Below are 22696 nucleotides of genomic sequence, written 5' to 3' on the forward strand. Positions count from 1 at the left end.
TTCCCTTCACTGGAACGAAGGGGCCTAGCCCGAACCATGAAAAACAGCCCCAGATCATTATTCATCCTCCACCAAATTTTACAGTTGGCACTATGCCTTGGCATCCGCCAAACCCAGATTTGTCTGTCGGACTGCCAAAAGGTGAAGCGTGATTCATCATGCCAGAGAACGGGTTTCCACTGCTCCAAAGTAAAATGGAGGCGAGCTTTACACCACTCCAGCCGACCCTTGGCATTACGCATGGTGATCTTAGGCTTTTGTGCGGCTACTCGGCCATGGAAACCGGTTTCATGAAGCTCCCAACGAACAGTTGTGCTGATGTTGCTTCCAGAGGCCGTTTGGAACTCTGTAGTGAGTGTTGCAACCGAGGACAGACAATTTTTTACACGCCATGCGCTTCAGTATTCGGCCGCCCGTTCTGTGAGCTTGTGTGGACTACCACTTCGCGGCTGAGCTGATGTTGCTCCTAGATGTTTCCACTTCACAATAACAGCACTTACAGTTGACCGGGGTAGCTCTAGCAGGGCAGAAATTTGACGAACTGACTTGTTGGAAAGGTGGCATCCTATGACGTTGCCACGTTGAAAGTCACTGAGCTCTTCAGTAAGGCTATTCTACTGCCAATGTTTGTTGATGGAGATTGCATGGCTGTGTGCTCGATTTTATACACCAGTCAGCAACGGGTGTAGCTGAAGTAGCCGAATCCGCTAATTGGAAGGGGTGTCCACATATTAAGAGATCTTAATTATGTAGGGCAGACAACTGAATACTTGTATTCCAAATGTTAGCAATATTAGAACTTGCAATATTTGGTTACATGAGCTTATGTGGGCCATTCCCAATCCATCCAGGCATTATTCTGCACTTTGAGTTTAGGGGGTGTGATGATGCACAGAAATACAACAATACTATCACGACTCAGGATATGAGCCAGATGAAAACACGGAAGGTGGATAGTACAGTTCTCAGATGATTTATTAGAAACACAGGGCATGCAAAGGGCAGGTAGAGGTTCGTGATCAGGTCAGAGTCAGACAGGTACAGGACAGCAGGCAGAATGGTCAGAACCGGGGAAAACTAGGAAACAGAAATAGCGCAACAGGAAGGCGGGAAAGAACCCTGGTAAGACAAGACGAACTGGCAACAGACAGAGAAATACACAGGGGATAATGGGGAAGATGGTCGACAAAAGCACAAAGACAGGTGAAACAGATCAGGGTGTGACACAATACATCACAAAACAACAGGGTGTCTTTCAATTCTGAACTGCATTTAAAAAATATATTTTTCTTAGTTTTATTATAAACATTTTAAAATTTTTCTAGTGATTTAGCAATATCAGAACTTGCAATATTTGGTTACATGACCTTATGTGACCCATTCCCCTCCAACCAGGCATTATGCAATTTTTTAGTTTAGGGGGTGTGTCACAATATCTATCAATTTAACCACTTTATCAGTAAAACATTTTTCCACAACCACTTTTTCAGTAAAATATTTTTACCCAACCATCCATTTCATAAATGGGAGACAGAGATATAGAAAAACATGGTTATACTTCGTTATACTTCGGGTAGGGGTATCTAAAAAACTAAAGGCCTTTTTGAGGATTGGCCACTAGTCTATAAAGCAACAAAGTAACCAAACCAGTTGTCCTCTCCACGAAAAAGGACAGCATAGCTGCATTTTCCAGAAACGTTATTTTTTTTTTTTTACATCACATGGGAATAAATATCACAAAAAAACGTTCACAACACAATAATAAGGTTATAATAAAGGCTCATTGTAAAGTAACTGGCTTCTGCATTTAGCTCGTTTGACTGTCATTATATTTATATAACATAAGCAAAAACATGTATTGCAAGATTAACACAACGCTGGTGATATTTAGCAAACTATGTTTTTTTTTTACCTATATTTTTCGTTGGTAACTAAATGCTGGATTGTTAATAATTTACCTTGGTACCTTGGTACCATTGTGCAAACAGCCTGGACGGAATGGAATTTATACGACAATCAATAGGTCAATGGGTAGGTAGGTGGTACACGTCGTGTTTGTCCCCCTTCTGTATGTGTGTGTGTGTTTACATTTTCATATACATGCAGGTAAACTACTGTAACACGTATTACTTATACTCGGTAGAAGCACACAGATGCGCTTATAGCAGGACATAATATGTGCATCTTTATCATGTTGACTCCTTTATTCCTGCTGTGAGGAGCGCTTTGGAAGTGCGTTACGACGACGAATAACTAACCTCACGTTTTCCCTCTGATTTCGCGTCCCACCTCTCTCCCGCACAGGATTAATAGACCAGTTCACCTCCTGACACAGTGAGACAAGACTGAGCTTTAGGAAAGATTTGGACATAATGGGATACGCATACTGCTGTACCGTGCTCGTTATAGGATACCTTGCGCTACATCAATCTACTGGATTTTGGCTCTTCGATGTGGTCTTCCCACCAAGTGTCAAACTTCAAAGCAAAGTGGCAAACAATAGCACTCCGCCGGTTCTTATAGGTGAGCGTTTCTATTTCTTGATTAGTTTGCTGTGATGTGAAAGGCCTATATTGGATTGTGTCATTAGATTATGTTCATGTTTTATATGATTGTAATATTGTTGGCATTGTTATATCCTGAAAGACAAACGTGTATTTCAAGAACTGGCTTTCGGGCAGAAAATCGCCCTTTCTATGGCATCTACAATGATTTAGCTTTTTTAACTGGTCCTGGGATATACAGTGCCTTCGGGAAAGTATTCAAACCCTTTTTCCCACATTTTGTTGCGTTACAGCCTTATTCTAAATGTAATACATTTAAGGTTTTTCCTTATCAATCTACACACAATACCAAATGATGATAAACTGTTTTCGCTTTAGAGAATAATAGAATACATTTAAAAAAAATACGTTATTTACATAAGTATTCAGACCATTTTCTATGAGACTTGAAATTGAGATTCAGTCCATCCTGTTTCCATTGATCATCCTTGAGATGTACAACTTAATTGGAGTCCACCTGTGGTAAATTCAATTGATTCCACATGATTTTGGAAAACACACAGCTGTCTATATAAGGTCCCACAGTTGACAGTGCATGTCAGAGCAAAAACCAAGCCATGAGGTCGGAGGAATTGTCTGTGGAGCTCCGAGACAGGATTGTGTTGAGGCACAGATCTGGGGAAGGGTACAAAAATTGTTCTGCAGCATTGAAGGTCCCCAAGAACACAGTGGCCTCCATCGTTCTTAAATGGAAGAAGTTTGGAACCACCAAGACTCTTTCTAGAGCTGGCCTCCTGCCCAAACTGAGCAATCGGGGGAGAAGGGCCTTGGTCAGGGAGGTGACCAAGAACCCGATGGTCACTCTGATAGAGCACCAGAGTTTCTCTATGGAGATGGGAGAACCTTCCAGAAGGACAACCATCTCTGCAGAACTCCACCAATCAGGCCTTTATGGTAGAGGGGCCAGACAGAAGCCACTCCTCAGTAAAAGGCACAGGACAGCCCGCTTGGAGTTTGCCAAAAGGCACCTAAAGACTCTCAGACCTTGAGAAACAAGATTCTCTGGTCTGATGAAACCAAGATTCAACTCTTTGGCCTGAATGCTAAGCGCCATGTCTGGAGGAAACCTGGCACCATCCCTACTGTGAAGCATGGGGGTGGCAGCATCATGCTGTGGGGATGTTTTTCAGCAGCAGGGACTGGGAGACTAGTCAGGATCGAGGGAAAGATTAACGGAGCAAAAATAAATCCTGCTCCAGAGTACCCAGGACCTCAGACTGGGGCGAAGGTTCACCTTACAATAGGACAATGACCCTAAGCACACAGCCAGGACAACGCAGGAGTGGCTTCAGGAAAAGTCTCAGAATGTCCTGGAGTGTCCCAGCTAGTGCCCGGAATAATAAGGGTTTAACGTAACAAAATGTGGTTAAAGTCAAGGAGTCTGAATACTTTCCAAATGCACTGTATATTTACATAATTTAGTAGACGCTCTTATCCAGAGCAACTTACTCTTATATGAATACTGGTCCCCTGTGGGAATCAAACCCACAACCCTGGCGTTGCAAGCTCCATGCTCAACCAACTGAACCACACAGGATTCCTCATGCCATTTGCTGAGGGTTGGACTGGACTGAAGAGCGTACTGGTATTCCTTTTTCAGCATTTGCGGGGCCAATCAGCATATCTGCCTGGACAGGAGAAAGTGTTGTGTTAATAAATGTTTTATGGGGGCAGTAATGCCACACATGATGTCCCAGGAGGTGCTGTGTTGGGGAACTGGTAGGGTTTGGATTAGGGTTGGGGCTTGTGTGTTTATATATAATATATATGGGATTGGTCAATGTCTTGAGTCTGTTTGATGGGACAAATCACACAATCCTGTCATCCTCTTCTTTCTCATCTACCATTGTTGTATGCTCTTTTTGAAATACTTTAATTCAAGCTGTGCTGATTGAACAAGTTGGAGACAAAGTTCTAAAAGTTTATCACTTTTGACCAGTGCCAGGGAACCTAGGCAACCAACTTGAGGCCAAGATTGACAAGCCAAGCCTTGTGCATTGGATGTGCTACAAAAAGACTGATGACTTTTTCACACTCTGGATTGACCTAAATATGTTCATGCCAATTGGGATTGACTGTTGGATTGATAATATAAGGTGAGGGGGATAATTAATATAGTCAATGTCATAATTCTGTTTAGATATGATCATTAATTCATTAATTTCAACGTAATGTTTATGGAGCATTTGCTAATTGTTCATTGTATCAATAAATAATGCACTGTAAGAGAGCAGCATATAACCACAACTCTATTTTCATGATTTTGAGTGTTTTAGTGGTTGGGATCATTCCCTTATGCAATAACATTCTGTACATACTGCATATTTCCTGCTACAGAATTGTATACAACAGGACAACTGGCAAGACCTCCAATTCTGCAGGGGTGACAGTGAGAGTGCCTGGTTTTGGACAAACATATAGTGTTGAGTTCTTGGACACCAACAAGCTGGCAGGTGAGAATAACCATAACGAGGCCATCTTTTTCTGTAAATGTTTTCTTTTTAATTATAATTACATTAAATTTGTCTTACCAGGTTATTTTCATACTATGGTTAATCATTTGGTCAACATTGGATATGTCCGCAATGAGACCATCCGAGCAGCACCATACGACTGGAGGATAGCTCCAAGTAAGTGACATCATGGACACAAACACACACAAACCATCCAACTGACAATCAATTTCCTGTCAGCAAAATTACAAGTACAATTCATTGTTTGTGCAAACATGGTTACACATCATGTGACTGTGTCTATTTGTCTCTACTAACCAGATGAGCAGGATGAATACTTTGCACGACTGAAGAAGCTGGTTGAGGATATGTATGAGGAGTATCAACAACCTATTTACCTCCTGGGACACAGCATGGGAAGCAATTATGTCCTCTACTTCTTATATCAGCAGACCCAGGCTTGGAAAGACCAGTACATCAAAGGCTTCATTTCACTCGGTGCACCCTGGGGTGGGGCAGTCAAGCCCCTCCGAGTGCTAGCATCAGGTACTCTGTCACAATCCGATGGACAGATTGAAACATCACCCATAGTAGAAACATAACTTAACCTAAAACAATCTGAAACCGTGCTGAAGTACTTCTTATTGTCCCATATGTCACATTGACAGTAAATCACTACATATTGCAAAATCGTTTTACTTGAGATGATGCCCACATCTTAATTTTCTTGAAAGGGTGGTAAGACTGGTTTGTCTAGATTACTTTGGCGAGTTACACATTGGCTGGAGATTGAAAAAAAAAAAAAAAAAATTCATATAAATGTGTCTCTGCAGGTGAAAATGATGGCATCCCAATGGTGTCTAACATCAAGATCCGGGAGGAGCAACGAATGACCACCACAAACCCCTGGATGCTTCCATTCGAAGAGGCATGGCCTGCAGACCACGCCTTCATCTCCACACCCTCATTCAACTATACCCACCAGGACTACCAACGCTTCTTCAAAGATATCGACTTTGAGGATGGCTGGTTCATGTGGGAAGACACCAGAAACCTGACCGCAGGTCTGCCCCCTCCTGGTGTTGAGATATACTGCTTCTATGGTGTGGGGCTGCCTACACCAGTTACCTATATTTATGATGACCAGTTCCCAAATGTAGACCCTATAGACTATGTGTATGCTGATGGGGATGATACAGTGGATAGTCTTAGCATGGGTCAATGTAAGCGCTGGATAGGGAAGCAAGCGCAACCTGTCCATGTCAAGGAATTCAGGGCCATGCCCCACTTGGAAATAGTATTCAATAGCAAGGTGGTCAATGTGGTCCAGAGTATCCTGGAAGGAAGATATGAGGAAGAGGATTATGAATTCCATGAGACTGATGAACTTCCTGTTGACCCCACTGTCATGCAAGACCGGCCCCTGTTGGATCAGCCTCCCAAATCGACACTGTAAGATGGTGCATGGGATGGCCCTCCCACCTACACTGTAGAGTACCATTACAAACGCTTAAATCTCCTTAATAGTAGAGAAAGAGATACACCTTTAGTGGGGTGTACTAGAGTCGACGGCAATAGAGTTCCTATATCATGTGTATATAAAGGAGCATTTTTAAGTGTGTGTGGCTGACTGCATTTTCCTGACAGGATGCATGAGGATATCTCGTACAATGATGCTGATGTCAGCCCCAGAGTAGCCTTCTTTCTTTTTGTCAAGCTTACGCAAGTCACCGTAACTCAGGTTGTGGGGCGTGTGGACCTAACAGGCTCCTCTGGGAGAGGGATGTAGATACGCTTCTCAATCCTGAGTGTGACATAATGCACTGATTACAATGCTTGATATGGACTTTATTGTATCCATTAGAAAATAATTTCTGGTTGAACAGTACAAAACACTTCCCATTTAATATCTACAGTGCCTTCAAAGTATTCACACCCCTTTTACTTTTTCCACATTTTGTTGTATTACAGCCTGAATTTAAAAAGTATAACATTGTTCCACTTTGACAATGTTTTTCAAAAATGTTTACTAATTAATAAAAAAATAAATGTCTTGAGTCATTAAGTATTCAAACCCTTTGTTATGGAAATTCTAAATAAGTTCAAGAGTAAAAATGTGCTTAACAAGTCAGATAATAAGTTGCATGGACTCACTGTGTGCAATAGTGTTTAACATGATTTCTGAACGACTACCTCATCGCTGTACACCACACATACAGCTAATTGTAAGGTCCCTCAGTCGAGCAATGAATTTCAACCACAAAGGCCAGGGAGGTTTTCCAATACATCGTAAAAGAGTGCACACATTCGTAAATGGGTAAAAAAACATTTTTTTTTATAGAATAGCAGACATTGAATATCACTTTGAGCATGGTGAAGTTATTAATGACACTTTGGAAGGTGTATCAATACACCCAGTCACTACAAAGATACAGGTGTCCTTCCTAACTCAGTTGCCAGAGAGGAAGGAAACCGCTAAGGGATTTCACCATGAGGCCAATGGTGACTTTAAAACAGTTACAGAAGTTAATGGCTGTGATAGGAGAAACCTGAGGATGGCTCAACATTGTCATTGTGGGGTAATTCATTTTGAATTCAGGCTCTAAGACAAAATGTGGAATAAATCAAGGGGTATGAATCGTTTGATGGCACAATTGTTCTACAAACATTTCAAGAAAAATGTAGTATAGTTAGTCCTGAGAAACTTCAATTAACAACCCTCCATGTTCCAACACAAACTCTGGACATCGAAGGGTCTGGTTAGTTTTATAAAGAGGAATGACAAACCACACACATGCAAAGACCTCTGAGCCCTGTGTTTAGTAAGTACCTTATTGTCATACTTGAGTAAAAGTAAAGATACCTTAATAGAAAAAAAAGTGAGTCACCCAGTAAAATACTACTTGAGTAAAAGTATTTGGTTTTAAATATACTTCAGTATCAAAAGTAAAAGTCAAAGTATAAATAATTTCAAAATCCTTATTTTAAGCAAACCAGATGGCACAATTTTAGTGTTAAAAAATATATATATATTTACGGATAGCCAAGGGCACACTCCATCACTCAGACATAATTAACAAACAGAGAATTTAGCCAGATCAGAGGCAGTAGGGATGTTCTATTGGTAAGTGAGTGAATTGGACCATATTCTGTCCTGCTACGCATTTTAAATGTAACAAGTACTTTTGGGTTTCAGGGAAAATGTAAGGAGTAAAATGTACATAATTTTGGGGGGGAATGTAGTGAAGTAAAAGTTGTAAAAAATATAAAATGGTAAAGTACAGATACCCCCAAAAACGTAAACATATTTTTACTTCACACCACCGGTGGTGGCTGAAGCGGCGGGTGTCAACTGCCTCTTCAGGCTACTCCCCACATGGGAGACTTCCTAAAAAGAAAGGGTGAAGAAGTGGCTCTCACTGCTCTGGTAGCTGAACACTTCTAGAGAGAGGAAGGGGTTAACACTCAACACCTGACAAAAATGCTGCAGCACATATCAGTAGTATGCATTACCCTGTAACAAAGAAAAAGACTAACCTACCATTGGCCAGGTTGTCAAACTTCTGTGCAAACTCCTTCATGGAAAGCTTGGTCGCCGTCTCACTCGAGAAATAACTTAGGCTCTTGAAACGCATCTGTGCTTTGTTTTGAGTGAGCATGTTGTTTTCATTATTACCATCTCCCAGAAGTAGCCAGTCATCTACACTGAACAAAAATAAACGCAACATCAAATCTAAGTTTGACGCATGCGCCGAATCCCCAACAAAAGGGACTCCTCAGCAGCACCCCCCCCCCCACCTGTGTAAAGTTTCATGCTGTTTAATCAGCTTCTTGATATGCCACACCTGTCAGGTGGATGGATCATCTTGACAAAGGACTCATGCTCAATAACAGGGATGTAAAAACATTTTTGCCTAACATTTTTGTTCTTATGGAACATTTCTGGGATCTTTTATGTCAGCTCATGAAACCAACACTTTACATGTTGCGCATATATATATATATATATATATATATAGCGCTCTCTCAGGGAGAAAGACAGAGCTGCTTCCTGTACAGACACTCTGCTGAGAGGTGGGGAAAGAGAGGGAGAGAGTGAATACAGTAATTACTGGCCATAGAATGTATCACCATAGCAGTGTTGATAAATAAGTACGAGGCCGGAGGAGATGGCTGCCGTTTTATGGGCTCTTAATTAACCAACCGTGCCATTTTGTTAGTAAAATATTTTGTACATAATGTTGCTGCTACCGTCTCTTATGACCGAAAAGAGCTTCTGGACATCAGATCAACAATTACTCACCTTGAATTGGACGAAGAATTTATCCTTTAATGAGTCGGACGAGAGGGATTTACTCCAGACATCCGAACAGGCCCTCATCCCCGTCATTCACAGGAGAAAGAGACAGAGGTTTCGCAGAAGGAGATCGGGGTGCCTTGTGAGGATCCGGCGACGAGTGGCTAATCTGCCTTTGCCATCGGTACAATTGGCCAACGTACAATCGCTGGATAATAAAATGGACAAACTAAAAACACGTCTATCCTACCAACGGGACATTACAAACTGTTGTGTCTTTAGTATCATTAAAAAGGTGAATACTTTTTCAAATCAAAATCAATACTCTGCAATTACTACATGATTATACGAATCATATAAATGTAATTAACTAGGAAGTCAGGGTACCACGGAAAAGCTTCCGATTACAAAGTTATAATTTCCCGAATATAACTCTTCAGATATTTTAATATCTGATCAATTAGTCTTCTATTAGTGAATTATTCTTTACCTCACGTCAGTCTCATTCCAAACGTCGGAATATTGTTGGTTATCTGCACGAACCCAGCCTAAACTATAACTCATCCATACACCAATTGGCTTAATCATTTATTTACTAACTAACTAAATAACCACAGAAATGCATAAACAAACAGTTGCTATTGGTTACTAACTATGATAGGGAAGATCCCCTAGTGGGCTAAACCGATTGACGGCCTCTGGTTACTCATGTTGGTTGCTCTATCAGTGGCTCCTGATAGTGTCTGTTGTAATGGATACGTCAGACATCCATTGTTCTTAAGAGTAGATGTTTCGGCGGTTGTCGGTATTCACATCCCAGGTTTACATAATAATTACTAGTCTGCAGCTAGAAATTATTATCTAAGATTTGCTCTTATTCTGTAGGGATCGATAGTCTCAGAGTTTAACCATTTCCAGCCGTGTAGCCAATGTTCCACGTGGTATGGTTTTCCTAGTCTTGGTACTCAAACTTGTGCCACCTCAGCTTACACCGAGGTATGCGTGGTTTGAAGAGGATTTCCTCAGGAGGGGGTTTTATTCGACAATAGAAAAGGCAGTTCCATGATGCCAGATCATGTCTGTGCTCAGGGGTGCAGGCCAATGACTTAGTTCAACTTTAAAGGGAATACAATTCTCTCACATTAAAGGTTTAACATCACATCATTTCACAAATAGTTTCATCTTTACTCATTCATTTTATACAAGAATTAGACGCAAACCTCATAATTGAGAAATGTACACATTCAGAGATATAGTTGTGTGTGTCCTGTCCTCTGAGTTCCCCAAATGAAACACTCGTCATACCCATCCCTTAAGTGTCCACGGACCCTTACCACATAAGGAAAAGTGGACATAGTTTAATCCCCAAAATGGGGATTTAGGAGTTCGGCCAAGTAAAATCCCTTGTTCTCTCTGTATTCTCTTTATGCATGGCCAGAGTGAGAGTCTCCGCCAGGAATTTACAACCTGAGATAACAGAACCTGGGTGTAGGAGAAAGTGTGAGAGGGGGAAGCCACGATCTACACCCAGAAAGGGCCACATCATGACACTCTAATATCTTATGTTTCACCGAGTCGTGAACGAACGACAACATGAATAACATACTGACGGGTTATACACTGTACCAGCAGGATAGAACAGCAGCCTCTGGTAAGACAAGGGGTGGCGGTCTATGTATATTTGTAAACAGCTGGTGCACAATATCTAAGGAAGTCTCGAGGTTTTGCTCACCTGAGGCAGAGTATCTCATGATAAGCTGTAGGCCTCACTATCTACCTAGAGAGTTTATCTATATTCTTCGTAGCTGTCTATTTACCACCACAGACCGATACTAGCACAAAGAACGCACTCAATGAGCTGTATACAGCCATAAGCAAACAGGAAAACGCTCATCCAGAGGGGACGCTCCTAGTGGCCGGGGACTTTAATGCAGGGAAACGTAAATCCGTTTTACCTCATTTCTACCAACATTTTAAATGTGCGACCAGAGGATTTTAAAAAAAAATTTTTTTTTACTCTAGGCCACCTTTACTCCACACACAGAGACGCGTACAAAGCTCTCCCTCGCCCTTCATTTGCCAAATCTGACCAAATCTGACCACCTGATTCCTACTTACAAACTAAAATTAAAGCAGGAAGCACCAGTGACTCGGTCAATAAAAAAGTGGTCAGATGAAGCAGATGCGAAGCTACAGGATTGTTTTTCTAGCACAGACTGGAACATGTTCCGGGATTCTTCCGATGGCATTGAGGAGTACACCACAACAGTCACTGGCTTCATCAATAAGTGCATTGATGATGTCGTCCCCACAGTGACTGTACGTACACTACTGAAAAGTTTGGGGTCACTTAGAAATGTCCTTGTTTTTGAAAGAAAAGCACATTTGTCTATTAAAATAACATCAAATTGATCAGAAATACAGTGTAGACATTGTTGATGTTGTAAATGACTGTCACGGTTGTCGTAAGAACGGGACCAAGGCGCAGCAGAGGTTGAGTTCCACATATTCATTTTAAAAAGTGAAACTTAAAGCAAAACAATAAGTCAATAAACGAAACGTGACTACGTGGTGCACAGGCACAAAACAATATCCCACAAACACAGGTGGGGAGAAAAACGACTTAAATATGATACCCAATTAGAGACAACGATTACCAGCTGCCTCTAATTGGGAATCATACAAAACACCAACATAGAAAATATAAACTAGAACACAACATAGAAATTATAAACTAGAATACCCCCTAGTCACGCCCTGACCTACTACACCATAAAGAAACAAGGGCTCTCTATGGTCAGGGCGTGACAATGACTACTGTAGCTGGAAACGGCTGATTTTTAATGGAATATACACATAGGCGTACAGAGGCCCATTATCAGCAACCATCACTCCTGTGTTCCAATGGCACACGGTTATCTAATCCAAGTTGATCATTTTAAAGGCTAATTGATCATTAGAAAACCCTTTGGCCTTTATGTTGTTTGCATAACTGAAAACTGTTGTTCTGATTAAAGAAGCAATAAAACTGGCCTTTAAACTAGTTGAGTATCTGGAGAATCAGCATTTTTGGGTTCGATTACAGGCTCAAATGGCCAGAAACAAAGACTTTCTTCTGAAACTCATCAGTCTATTATTGTTCTGAGAAATGATGGCTATTCCAAAGCGAGAAATTGCCAAGAAACTGAAGATCTCGAACACAAGAGTGATGGTTGCTGATAATGGGCCTCAGTAGCAGCGTACACTCTGTTATTAAATAACTACCTACATGTACATATTACCTCATTACCTTGACTAACCGGTGCCCCAGCACATTGACTCTGTTCCGGTACCCCCTGTATATAGCCTCGCTATTGTTATTTTACTGCTGCTCTTTAATTATTTGTTACTTTTATTTCTCATTTCTTCAGGTATTTTTCTTAACACTGCATTTTTGGTTAAGGGCTTGTAAGTAAGCATTTCACTGTAAGGTCTACACCTGTTGTATTCGGCACATATGACAAATAAAATGTGATAATTGAGAACAATGCATCTGTAAATTCTATATGTAGACTGTTGTGCCATTTTTTCTACTGTGTGTTATCAGGATATTTCTTTTACTAAGGTGCCATCTTTTGATGCCAAATCAATTCTGATGAAACATTTACAACTTTATTGCACCAGTGTTAAATTCAGTTGCCAATAGGTTTCTCATTTCTGTGGGACTAAGACAATTGGTTTATCCCATACAACATATTTTGGTAGAAAATACATTCATAAAGGCCACAGCTTGTCCCATTGACTGCAAATGAAAATGTACTAACCACTCTTTAAATGCATAGTATTGTTAAAATTTGTCTCTCATGTGTTGCCAAAGAATTCATAAGTATTGCTTGCACAATAATATAATAATTGTTTGAGTGTTCTTCAAATTTAGAATGATCATTGCGCAATGGCTTGAATAAATATTAAGTGGAACAACAATTATGGAGTATTACCACCAATTTCTATTTATTTGGGGAATTTTGCAAAGCACTTCTAAATTTCAGCAAAAGATACTGTTAAATTCCTGACTAACAAAAGTAACAGCTGGAACACCAGCTAATTATTTAACTTAACAATATACACATTAGGAGCACCTTCCTTATATTGAGTTGCACCCCATTTTGCCCTCAGAACAGCCTAGACACATAGGCTATTGTAGCATAGATACTAGGGACTGAGACAGTGGGGGTTGGGGGACACTGTGGCCCTGTAAAAATTGGACATGCAAATGTGAAAATGTTCTCTTCAAAAGAGTTGACAGTAGTTTAAAACCATTACTACTTTTGTATTATTATAGTAAAAAAAAGTAAATCGATCTTTGTTAATAGATTTCAATAATATATTGTTAGTTATTTTCAATAAATGTATCTTTGTTATTTTAAATCAGAAAAATGTCCTGTAATTAGTAGGTTAATATTTCCCTTAATTAGTGGGGGTTTTAATCACTGAGGTATAATTAAGCAATAAGGCCTGAGGGTGTGTGGTATATGGCCAATATACCACAGCTAATCCCTGTTCTAATGCACCACCCAATGCGGAGTGCCTGTATACAGGCCTTAGCTGTGGTATATTGGCCATATAGTACAAACCCCCAAGGTGCCTTATTGCTATTATAAACGGGTTACTAACATAATTAGAACAGTAAACAAGTAATTTTGAGTCATACATGTGGTATACCATGGCTTTCAGCCAATCAGCATCCAGGAGCCAAACTACTCAGTTTATAGTAAGGTTTTAACTGTGATGGTTGCTAGGGATGTCCCACAGCCACAGCGCCACCAGGGATTTTGGGCCCCATGAAAAGATATCGCATTGGGCCCCACCACCACAGGCCACATCAACCCTGCGCAATTGCTGTAGCCACACACCTCCAGAAGCCAATCGACTCCTTCAAAGCTTTAAATAACTCTACCTTTGCAGGCTTGCAGGCTCTTGTAGTCCAATATTTACTGACATTGAGCTGTGAAAATAGAACACTGTGCAGACATGCACGCAATATTCTGCATACAGTGAAATTCACTATTTGATGCAAGATTGATACCCTTTATAAGAAATGTGCTGAAGGTCATCTTTTACAGTCTAAATGTTATTTTAAATGGTAAAAATCTTGAATGGAAAATTCTCTTAATTATTCTCTTAATTAATGAATAACTTAAAATATAACTTATATACATTAACCTGTTCAATTAAAATAAATTAACATTATCATCTTTGAATGATATTACAAACAAAATAATAAAAAATCGGCAGCAGATTTTTGAACTAAGTATACATACCAACTAGAAAATAAGCAGCTGTAAAAGTGGAAATGGAAAACAAAATGGAAATGAAAAGGCCTTATGGTGGCGCTAGAGGAAAGGTCATGTGGTCACAAAATCAATAGGTTTCTTCCACTTGAGGTCTTGATTGTGCACAACAATTTTCTGGGCAATCCGGCTATTACTTTGAGATATATCTTGTTCTCAGCCTGTGGGCATCATGTGTGTAGTGATCCAATATCCATGCCATTCAACAGTTATCACTGGCCCTTGCTCAGCCTTACTCACCATTTGGACTTTACAGCCCAAATGTTACAGGGAATACTGAATGAAGAGGTTCCCCCTCCCAGGTACCTGAGCCTGTGTAGTGATCTGAAAATACATTTGAATCTGACTGAAGAAGTATAGTTGTTTACTTTTGAATATTAGAAGTACTGTATATTTTTTTCCACCTTTCCCTTGTTCCAATAGTGCGTTCAAGTTAAACCGTTTTCATCCCATCCAGTAGGTGGGGGCATGCACATTTAGTGTTGTTTGCGGACCGTCATAATACCATAGAAGAAGGTCAATAGATTGATAAATTATCTGTTGCATCCCTGCTTTCAACATCTGCGCAGTTTTGTTTTCATGTTATGAAATGTGTGTCAGCAAAGGGATTTCTTCGTGTTGATAAACACCCACATTTCCTCATCAGGGGAAACAGCGTTATGAATGGGAGAAATGGTATCCTGTGGTTTGACTATCCCAACGCTCTTTCAGCTGTGTTTGTTGTTTTTGGCACCATACATCAACGGCAGAACATTGGAAAATTGTCTCACGGGCAAGTCATGTCGATCGGAAAGACCTCCCGTAGTCCTAAGTAAGTGCCAATTGTTTATATTTGTTGTAGTTAACGTTAACCAGATAGCGTTACTATTTTTATGTAGTCAATAGTGTGTAACATATTGCTTCGCCAGCTTCTTGGCTAACGTCAGACAGGTAACGTTAGGCTAGTTAGCAGAAACTCTTGACCTGTTACTCAGCATCAGATTTGTTTTGAGATGTCCCTCGAACAGCAAGGCATTGTTTATTTCCTTGATTAGAGAGCGGGTAAAACTAGCTAATATACATACCGTCGTTAACTTTTGTTGGTCAATAATCTATCCCTGTGCACATTACATTTATTACTCCAACTTTACAATGCAGTTCGGTCTCCGATTGTTTACTCATGAGCAGAGTGATTCAGGCACGCTAGGCTCGAGCGACTGGTGGTCATATGACGGTCATATGACTGCCAAATGGAACAAAATGTGACCGACACTTTGTTTGCCAACATGTTTTCCCCACGCGCTGCAATGCATCTACTGTTACTATTTAACCAACTTGTAAATTCCCTAATGCTGTTTCTTATTTCACCTTTATTTTCACAGCTTTTTAATACACCTTGAGAATAAAAATACATATTGCAAGCCTAGAAAGTAGTAGTCTGTTCTGTATTCCAACAAAGGGTATCTCACTGCCTGATCTTCTGTTTGGCAAGTTACAACCCTAGCAGTAGGCTATTTGTTTGCTATCACTGCCATGTATGGCGACAATCAGTGAAGTTTGTCCTAAGGTCTCCTTTCTGGTTACTTTTAACTTGTGGTTGCCTCGGTCACTCAAGGTTTTATGTAGTCACTGCCTCATGTTGAAATCTCAGTCTGGCCAGAGTAAACACTAATCTCGCCATTCTAAAGACCCCACAAACAGTTGTCATATTAGTTAATAAATGTTAACTCATTGCCTGTATCACACTCAATTGATAGTGTTCTGCCTTTGGTCAGTCTGATTGGCCATCCTCAACCTATTGTATTGTCCCACAGTTCCTGGAGACCTCGGGAATCAGTTGGAGGCCAAGCTGGACAAGCCCAGCGTGGTTCACTACATCTGCTACAAGAAGACTGATGTCTATTTCACATTATGGCTCAACCTGGAACTGCTGGTGCCAGTGGCCATCGACTGCTGGATCGATAACATAAGGTTAGCACTTAGTGCTATGTGAGGAGGAAAAGCAGGGTGTTGTGTATTTGGTTAATATGAGCTCGGTAGAAAGCTACTGATACCATCTCTACTACTGGCAACTTAATAATAAAATAGTAGTTTAATACTACTAAATAGCTGGCTGAGTAGGTATGCACTAGAACTGTTTGTTGCCTAGGTTATCTTCTGACCATTGTACAAATTGACCTTTGAATCCCCTTTGTAATCAATGGTTTCAACAATTAGTCTGTCTCTGAGCTTAGTGTATTTAATAGAAGGTGTAGTGCACAACAAATCTCGTCAGACAACATTTTAGCTAATTAGAAACTTTACCTACTTACGTTAGCTACTTAGCTAACCGTAGCACATTTAGCTAACCCTTCCCCTAACCCATGGGTGTCAAACTCTGGCCCGCGGGCCAAATTTGACCCGTGGGGTAATTATATTTGGCCCGCGAGACAATACCAAATTACTACTAGAGCTGGCCCGCCGGTATTATACAGCGCATTCACCGCTAATACTACGAATCCCATAATGCTCTGCTGTTGTTTTCGCGTGCCAATCAGGACAGGACCCAGAAACGCCCTCTCCTCTGTGACAGTAGTCATAGCAACATAGACGCTACAACTGTCAGCGCGCTATCCCTTCCCAAAAATGGCGAAAAGAAAGGCAGAAAACAGGAGCTTTCTGGACAAGTGGGAGGCAGAATATCTGTTTACATATGTAAAAGACAAACCTGTTTGTCTTGTTTGTGGAGTCAACGTGGCTGTAAGTAAGGAGTACAACATTAGACGACACTATGAAACGAAACACCATGACAAATACAAGGATATGGACATGACTCAAAGGAGCCAGAAAGTAGAGGAGATGAAAAGAAGTTTGGTTTCACAACAGAATATGTTCAAAAAAGCCACATCACAAAGTGAGGCTGCTGTAAAGGCTAGTTATATAGTGGCAGCAGAGATCGCAAAATCAGCCCGGCCCTTTAATGAGGGAGAGTTCGTGAAAAAGTGCATGATGAAAGTTTGTGACCTCGTATGCCCAGAGAAAAAGCAAGCATTTTCAAACGTGAGCCTGAGCAGGAACACAGTAGCTGATCGCACATGTGATCTTGCCACCAATCTGTATGACCAGCTGATGGAAAAGGGAAAAGATTTCGTTGCGTTCTCCCTCGCTGTGGATGAGAGCTGCGACGCATCTGGAAAAAGTTTATTTTGGTATTTAAATCAGAAGGCTGCAAATAGAAAAGAGGCATACGATTTTTATTTAAATTTTATTTATTTAATAAATTAATGCCATTGATGTGTTTTTTCATTTGAAATTCGATTTTGCATGTCTCCACTATTAAATTATATATTGTATGGTAATAAGCGATGCTTGTTCCATATTCAATGTTAAAGCAAAACTTGTTTGGGTCCATATTAAAAGGTTCATTTGTTCAATGTTGGCCCGCGACTTTGTTCAGGTTTTACATTTTGGCCCACTGGGTATTTGAGTTTGACACCCCTGCCCTAACCGTTTAAACTAACTACTAAACTTAACCCTATGCTAACGTTAACCACCTAGCTAGAATTTTTAACATTATATTTTGCAAATTAGTAACAGTACTTTTTGCAATTTCGTAACACTGTATAGTACGTTTAGCAAATACGAAATGGTTGGACATACAAATTAATACATACCATACAAAATGTAACATTCTAACTGGAGTGTCTCAGGGTTTACATACAGAATACAAAATGCTCTGAGACCAGGTCGTTTAGAAGGACGAGTTGCAGACACATGGGTAATCAATATTTATTGAAAATGACAAGGCGCAAAGCTCGCTTACCATGGTTGCCTTTTTTCAATTATCAAATTGATTGCACCTCGTCTCACGTTGGTTGAGCACCCTCCACTTTCCATTATCAACATTTATTTAGACACTAGTCTAATCATATTTAATTTACTAGGAAAGATAACTAACGTGATTCTGTACATGCATAGGCAGCCTATTCGATTTCATTGAGACCACACATACAGTGCATTCGGAAAGTATTCTGATCCCTTGACTTTTCCCATATTTTGTTATGTTACAGCCTTATTATAAAATTGTTTTCTCATTGGCACACCTGTATTTGGAGTTTCTCTCATTCCTCTGCAGATCCTCTCAAGCTCTGTCAGGTTGGATGGGGAGTGTTGCTGTACAGCGATTTCAGGTCTCTCCATGTTCGATCGGGTTCAAGTCCGGGCTCTGGCTGGGCCACTCAAGAACATTCAGACTTGTCCCAAAGCCACTCCTGCATTGTCCTGTTGGAAGGTGCACCTTCAAGCTGAGGTCCTGAGCGCTCTAGAGCAGGTTTTCATCAAGGAGCTTGCGGTACTATGCGCTGTTCATCTTTGCCTCAATCCTGACTAGTCTCTGTTGGTGTACATTCCCCGGATCTGTACCTCTACAAATTTTTTGTCTCGGAGCTCTTTTCCTCATTTCCTTCGACCTCATGGCTTGATTTCTGCTCTGGCATGCACTGTCAACTGTGGGACCTTATATAGACAGGTGTGTGCCTTTCCAAATCATGTCCAATTAATTGAATTTGCCACAGGTGGACTCCAATCAAGTTGTAGAAACACCTCAAGGATGATCAATGGAAACAGGATGCACCTGAGCTCAATTTTGAGTCTCATGGCAAAGGGTCTGAATACTTATGTAAATAAGGTATCTGTTATTTGTAATGAATTAGCAAAAATATCTATCCCTGTTTTCGCTTTGTCATTATGGGGTATTGTTTGTAGATTGCAGAATGTATTTATTTAATCAATTTTAGAATAAGGCTGTAACGTAACAAAATGTGGAAAAAGTCAAGGGGTCTGAATACTTTCTGAAGGCACTGTATACTAGGCGCACTTGATCTCGCACGCCCAACTAGTAGAGGAGAGGTAGGCTCTACTTAACTTGTGAATTCTGAGCGTGGCTAACGCATACAAAGCAGAAAGACGTCCATTTCCAAATAATCTGTGGGACAACAAAAATATTTAAAGTTCTGTCTGACCGCCCGCTCCCAACCACAGCATGAAAAATGTTGACCGTTCCACAATGATCTCTGTAGGGACCCGCAGGTGCAGCTCTCTATACTGAAATTAATTGAAACAGGTGTTGCTTGTGGGTTCTCTAACCAAAATAACCACATGTCAGTGTGCTGTGGGTTTATTTCAGGAACAACTCATGAATTAAGCTAAGTGAAAGTTTCCAGTTCTATCCCATGTCATCTCCATAATACTTAGAATGTATACTGTAATGAACTTTTCTAATATTCTGGCATCTGTCTGTGTATTAGACTGATTTACAACCGCACAACAAGGCAGACCGAAGCTCCTCTGGGGGTAGATGTCAGGGTGCCTGGCTTTGGACAGACCTTTTCTCTGGAATACCTTGACCCCAGCAAGCGCGACATTGGTGAGTGGGCCCATCATAGTAGCGTGCCTAAAGTATTTATTCAACGGTCTATCTAATAGTGTTAGTATCTGTCTTTGCTTATGTGTGGGTTTGACTAAGCTACTACTGTGTGTATTGCAGGTATGTATTTCGTCACCATAGTGCAGTCGCTGGTAGAATGGGGATATACAAGAGATGACGATGTTCGAGGGGCTCCGTATGACTGGCGTAAGGCTCCAAGTAAGTAGCCTACACCCTTTACAGTCCATTGCATTCTGTTACATTTGCGGTCTGATGAACCGAGCTTGTTGGCAACAGGTCTTTGGATTAATTGCATGTCCTTGTTAGGAGCTAGCTATGTGTTATTGCCACCAACCTTTTATAATGTTTGTTGGGTAGATTTTAGCCTGTAAGTTGTATTACTTTGTATCTAGTCATTGGAATTATGATCAATATTTTAATAGAGAAACAGAATATCAATTTAGACCTTTTAGATGTATTAATTGTTTGCTTTAAAATATTGTTATAGGAATCGCAGTAGTTTAGAATGACCAGTCTCATGCAAGTTTTCCCCCTTGCTTTTATATGATTTTGACAGATGAGAACAAGGCCTACTTTTTGAGTCTGCAACAGATGATTGAAGAGATGGCAGAGAAGGCTGGAGGTCCGGTTGTACTGATTGCCCACAGCATGGGGAACATGTACACCTTGTATTTCCTAAACCATCAGCCCCAGGCCTGGAAGGATCGCTACATCAAGGCCTTTGTGTCCCTGGGTGCTCCTTGGGCTGGAGTGGCCAAAACCATGAGAGTTGTGGCTTCTGGTAAGAGTCTGAGTAGGCTTTTCGGCATGAAGTTACATAGGAGTCAGACGCAATAGTGGAGTTACTGTGGGCTGCATACCAATCATAATGTCTAGCAACTATGTACTTTATATTAACTATTGCAGTGGTTTATATTGGGTCTTTCCTTGTAGGTGATAATAACCGTATTCCAGTCATCAGTTCACTAAAAATCCGCTCGCAGCAGCGCTCTGCAGTCTCAACCACATGGCTGTTCCCATATGCACATTCCTGGCCCGCTGACCAGGTCCTGATCCAAACACCTACCACCAACTACACCGTCAAGGACTACCAGCGCTTCTTCAAGGATATTGATTTTGAAGATGGCTGGGAGATGCGTCAAGACACTGCGCCACTGGTCAGTGCACTGGAGCCCCCTGGGGTGGCCATACACTGTCTGTACGGCAGTGGAGTGCCTACAGCGGAGGGTTTCCTCTACACCAACTTTCCTGATACAGACCCCACACTGATTCTTGGAGATGGGGATGGGACAGTCAACCTGCTGAGTGCCACCCAGTGCAAGCGTTGGATAGGCCACCAGAATCAGCCTGTCCATATGCTTGAGCTGGAAGGGAATGAGCATGTGGCAATGTTGCTTAACTTTACCACGGTCGCCTACATCAAGACTGTCCTTTTTGGCCCTTGAGCGACCAACTAGATCTGATCTTAAGAGTCACAAACATGAAAAATTGTGATAGTACAAAGAAGATGAACGATAGGCTTGTGGATAGATTATGACCTCGGAGCCTGAAGAGGAAATGTTTTACCCTATTCCTGATTTTTATTATAAATTATCCCCTCAGCAGACATGTTTTTCCCCCCCCATAGTGTCTATCCAAATTTGTCAGTTAATTGATCTTATAAGTAATGATTCAGTTTTCTAAGATCTTTTCCAATCCATTTAACTCAGATTACCAGATTGTTTCCTGTTGTGCTAAACCAAAACAAGTTATGATTTTATATACAGATTTTACCATATTGTATTTAAAATTATGTATTTAAAGCATTGGGGGCATAGCTACAATAAGTCAGTAATATGTATACCATTAACATCAGTGATTTTACTGTACACATTAGCCATGTGAACACAGAAATAATAACTTTAGTATGATTTTTTAAATTCAGACCTTTTCTGCTGTTACAAAGTGTTACATTTTGTTTTGTTCTGTAGGTCACCGTATGTATAGTATACCGGTTCATATTCTGTATGTGTAACATAAGAAAATAAATGACGGTAATGCCTGTAATTTTGTTACAGAAACATGTCAGCTATTCTTTTTTTATTTTCTTTTTAACACTTCCAATCTAAATCAAACCAGCTTATGAGAATGTTAACTGTTTAATATGTGATCCTCAGAAGTAGCAGTATGTCCAGTATTGTGCTGTGATTAATGCATAAATTCAGGGCCTTTTGTCAAGGCTAGATTGTTTACTGGGACAGCACAGGAAGATGCTGTCCAATCAGCTTGATTGTAACTGTGCCATTGCTCTATGGTTGGGCTTGACCAATATGTTATTGCTGGAACTATCATGATCTGTTTGTGTGCTGCCCTGTGATGATTAAGTCAAATGTAATGTTGAACATTGCATTAAGCTGGCCTTCTGTGGGAGCTCTGTTAAAGTAAGAACATTGCATTAAGCTGGCCTTCTGTGGGAGCTCTGTTAAAGTAAGAGGGAGTGAAAATTGGAACTGTTTCATCAGCCTCAGAGGTTCCTCTTCCCTAGTCTCTTCTCACATCCTCCGTGGAGCGTGTGTGCAAGCGCGCCCATTGTCTGGCAAAAGAGACTACCTCTTCCCCTCAGACGTCTTAACACATCTACTTCAGTACTTTCACGGATCAAACAGGAC

General features: G+C 40.7%; 2 protein-coding genes and 1 long non-coding RNA gene across 3 annotated transcripts; 2 read left to right on the plus strand and 1 right to left on the minus strand.

The window, feature by feature from the left end:
- Window positions 1–957: 957 nt before the first annotated feature.
- Window positions 958–19093, minus strand: LOC139539775 (uncharacterized). The gene is made up of 3 exons (XR_011668014.1): window positions 18706–19093; window positions 4014–4192; window positions 958–1077 (listed from the first exon to the last, which is right to left on the minus strand). It is a non-coding gene; the product is annotated as an uncharacterized lncRNA (long non-coding RNA).
- Window positions 2229–7078, plus strand: LOC139539772 (phosphatidylcholine-sterol acyltransferase-like). Its single transcript, XM_071343053.1, has 6 exons — window positions 2229–2523; window positions 4504–4660; window positions 4902–5017; window positions 5099–5194; window positions 5339–5563; window positions 5851–7078. The coding sequence occupies exons 1-6, from the start codon at window positions 2373–2375 to the stop codon at window positions 6471–6473; spliced, it is 1368 nt and encodes a 455-aa protein (XP_071199154.1). The 5' UTR covers window positions 2229–2372; the 3' UTR covers window positions 6474–7078.
- LOC139539773 (lysosomal phospholipase A and acyltransferase-like) lies at window positions 15140–22108 on the plus strand. The gene is made up of 6 exons (XM_071343054.1): window positions 15140–15455; window positions 16438–16594; window positions 19909–20027; window positions 20148–20246; window positions 20605–20829; window positions 20982–22108. Exons 1-6 carry the CDS (start codon window positions 15308–15310, stop codon window positions 21491–21493), a joined length of 1260 nt encoding a protein of 419 aa, XP_071199155.1. The 5' UTR covers window positions 15140–15307; the 3' UTR covers window positions 21494–22108.
- Window positions 22109–22696: the final 588 nt, after the last annotated feature.

This window comes from Salvelinus alpinus, chromosome 15 (genome assembly GCF_045679555.1).
Source record: "Salvelinus alpinus chromosome 15, SLU_Salpinus.1, whole genome shotgun sequence".
NCBI classification, from domain to species: domain Eukaryota; kingdom Metazoa; phylum Chordata; class Actinopteri; order Salmoniformes; family Salmonidae; genus Salvelinus; species Salvelinus alpinus.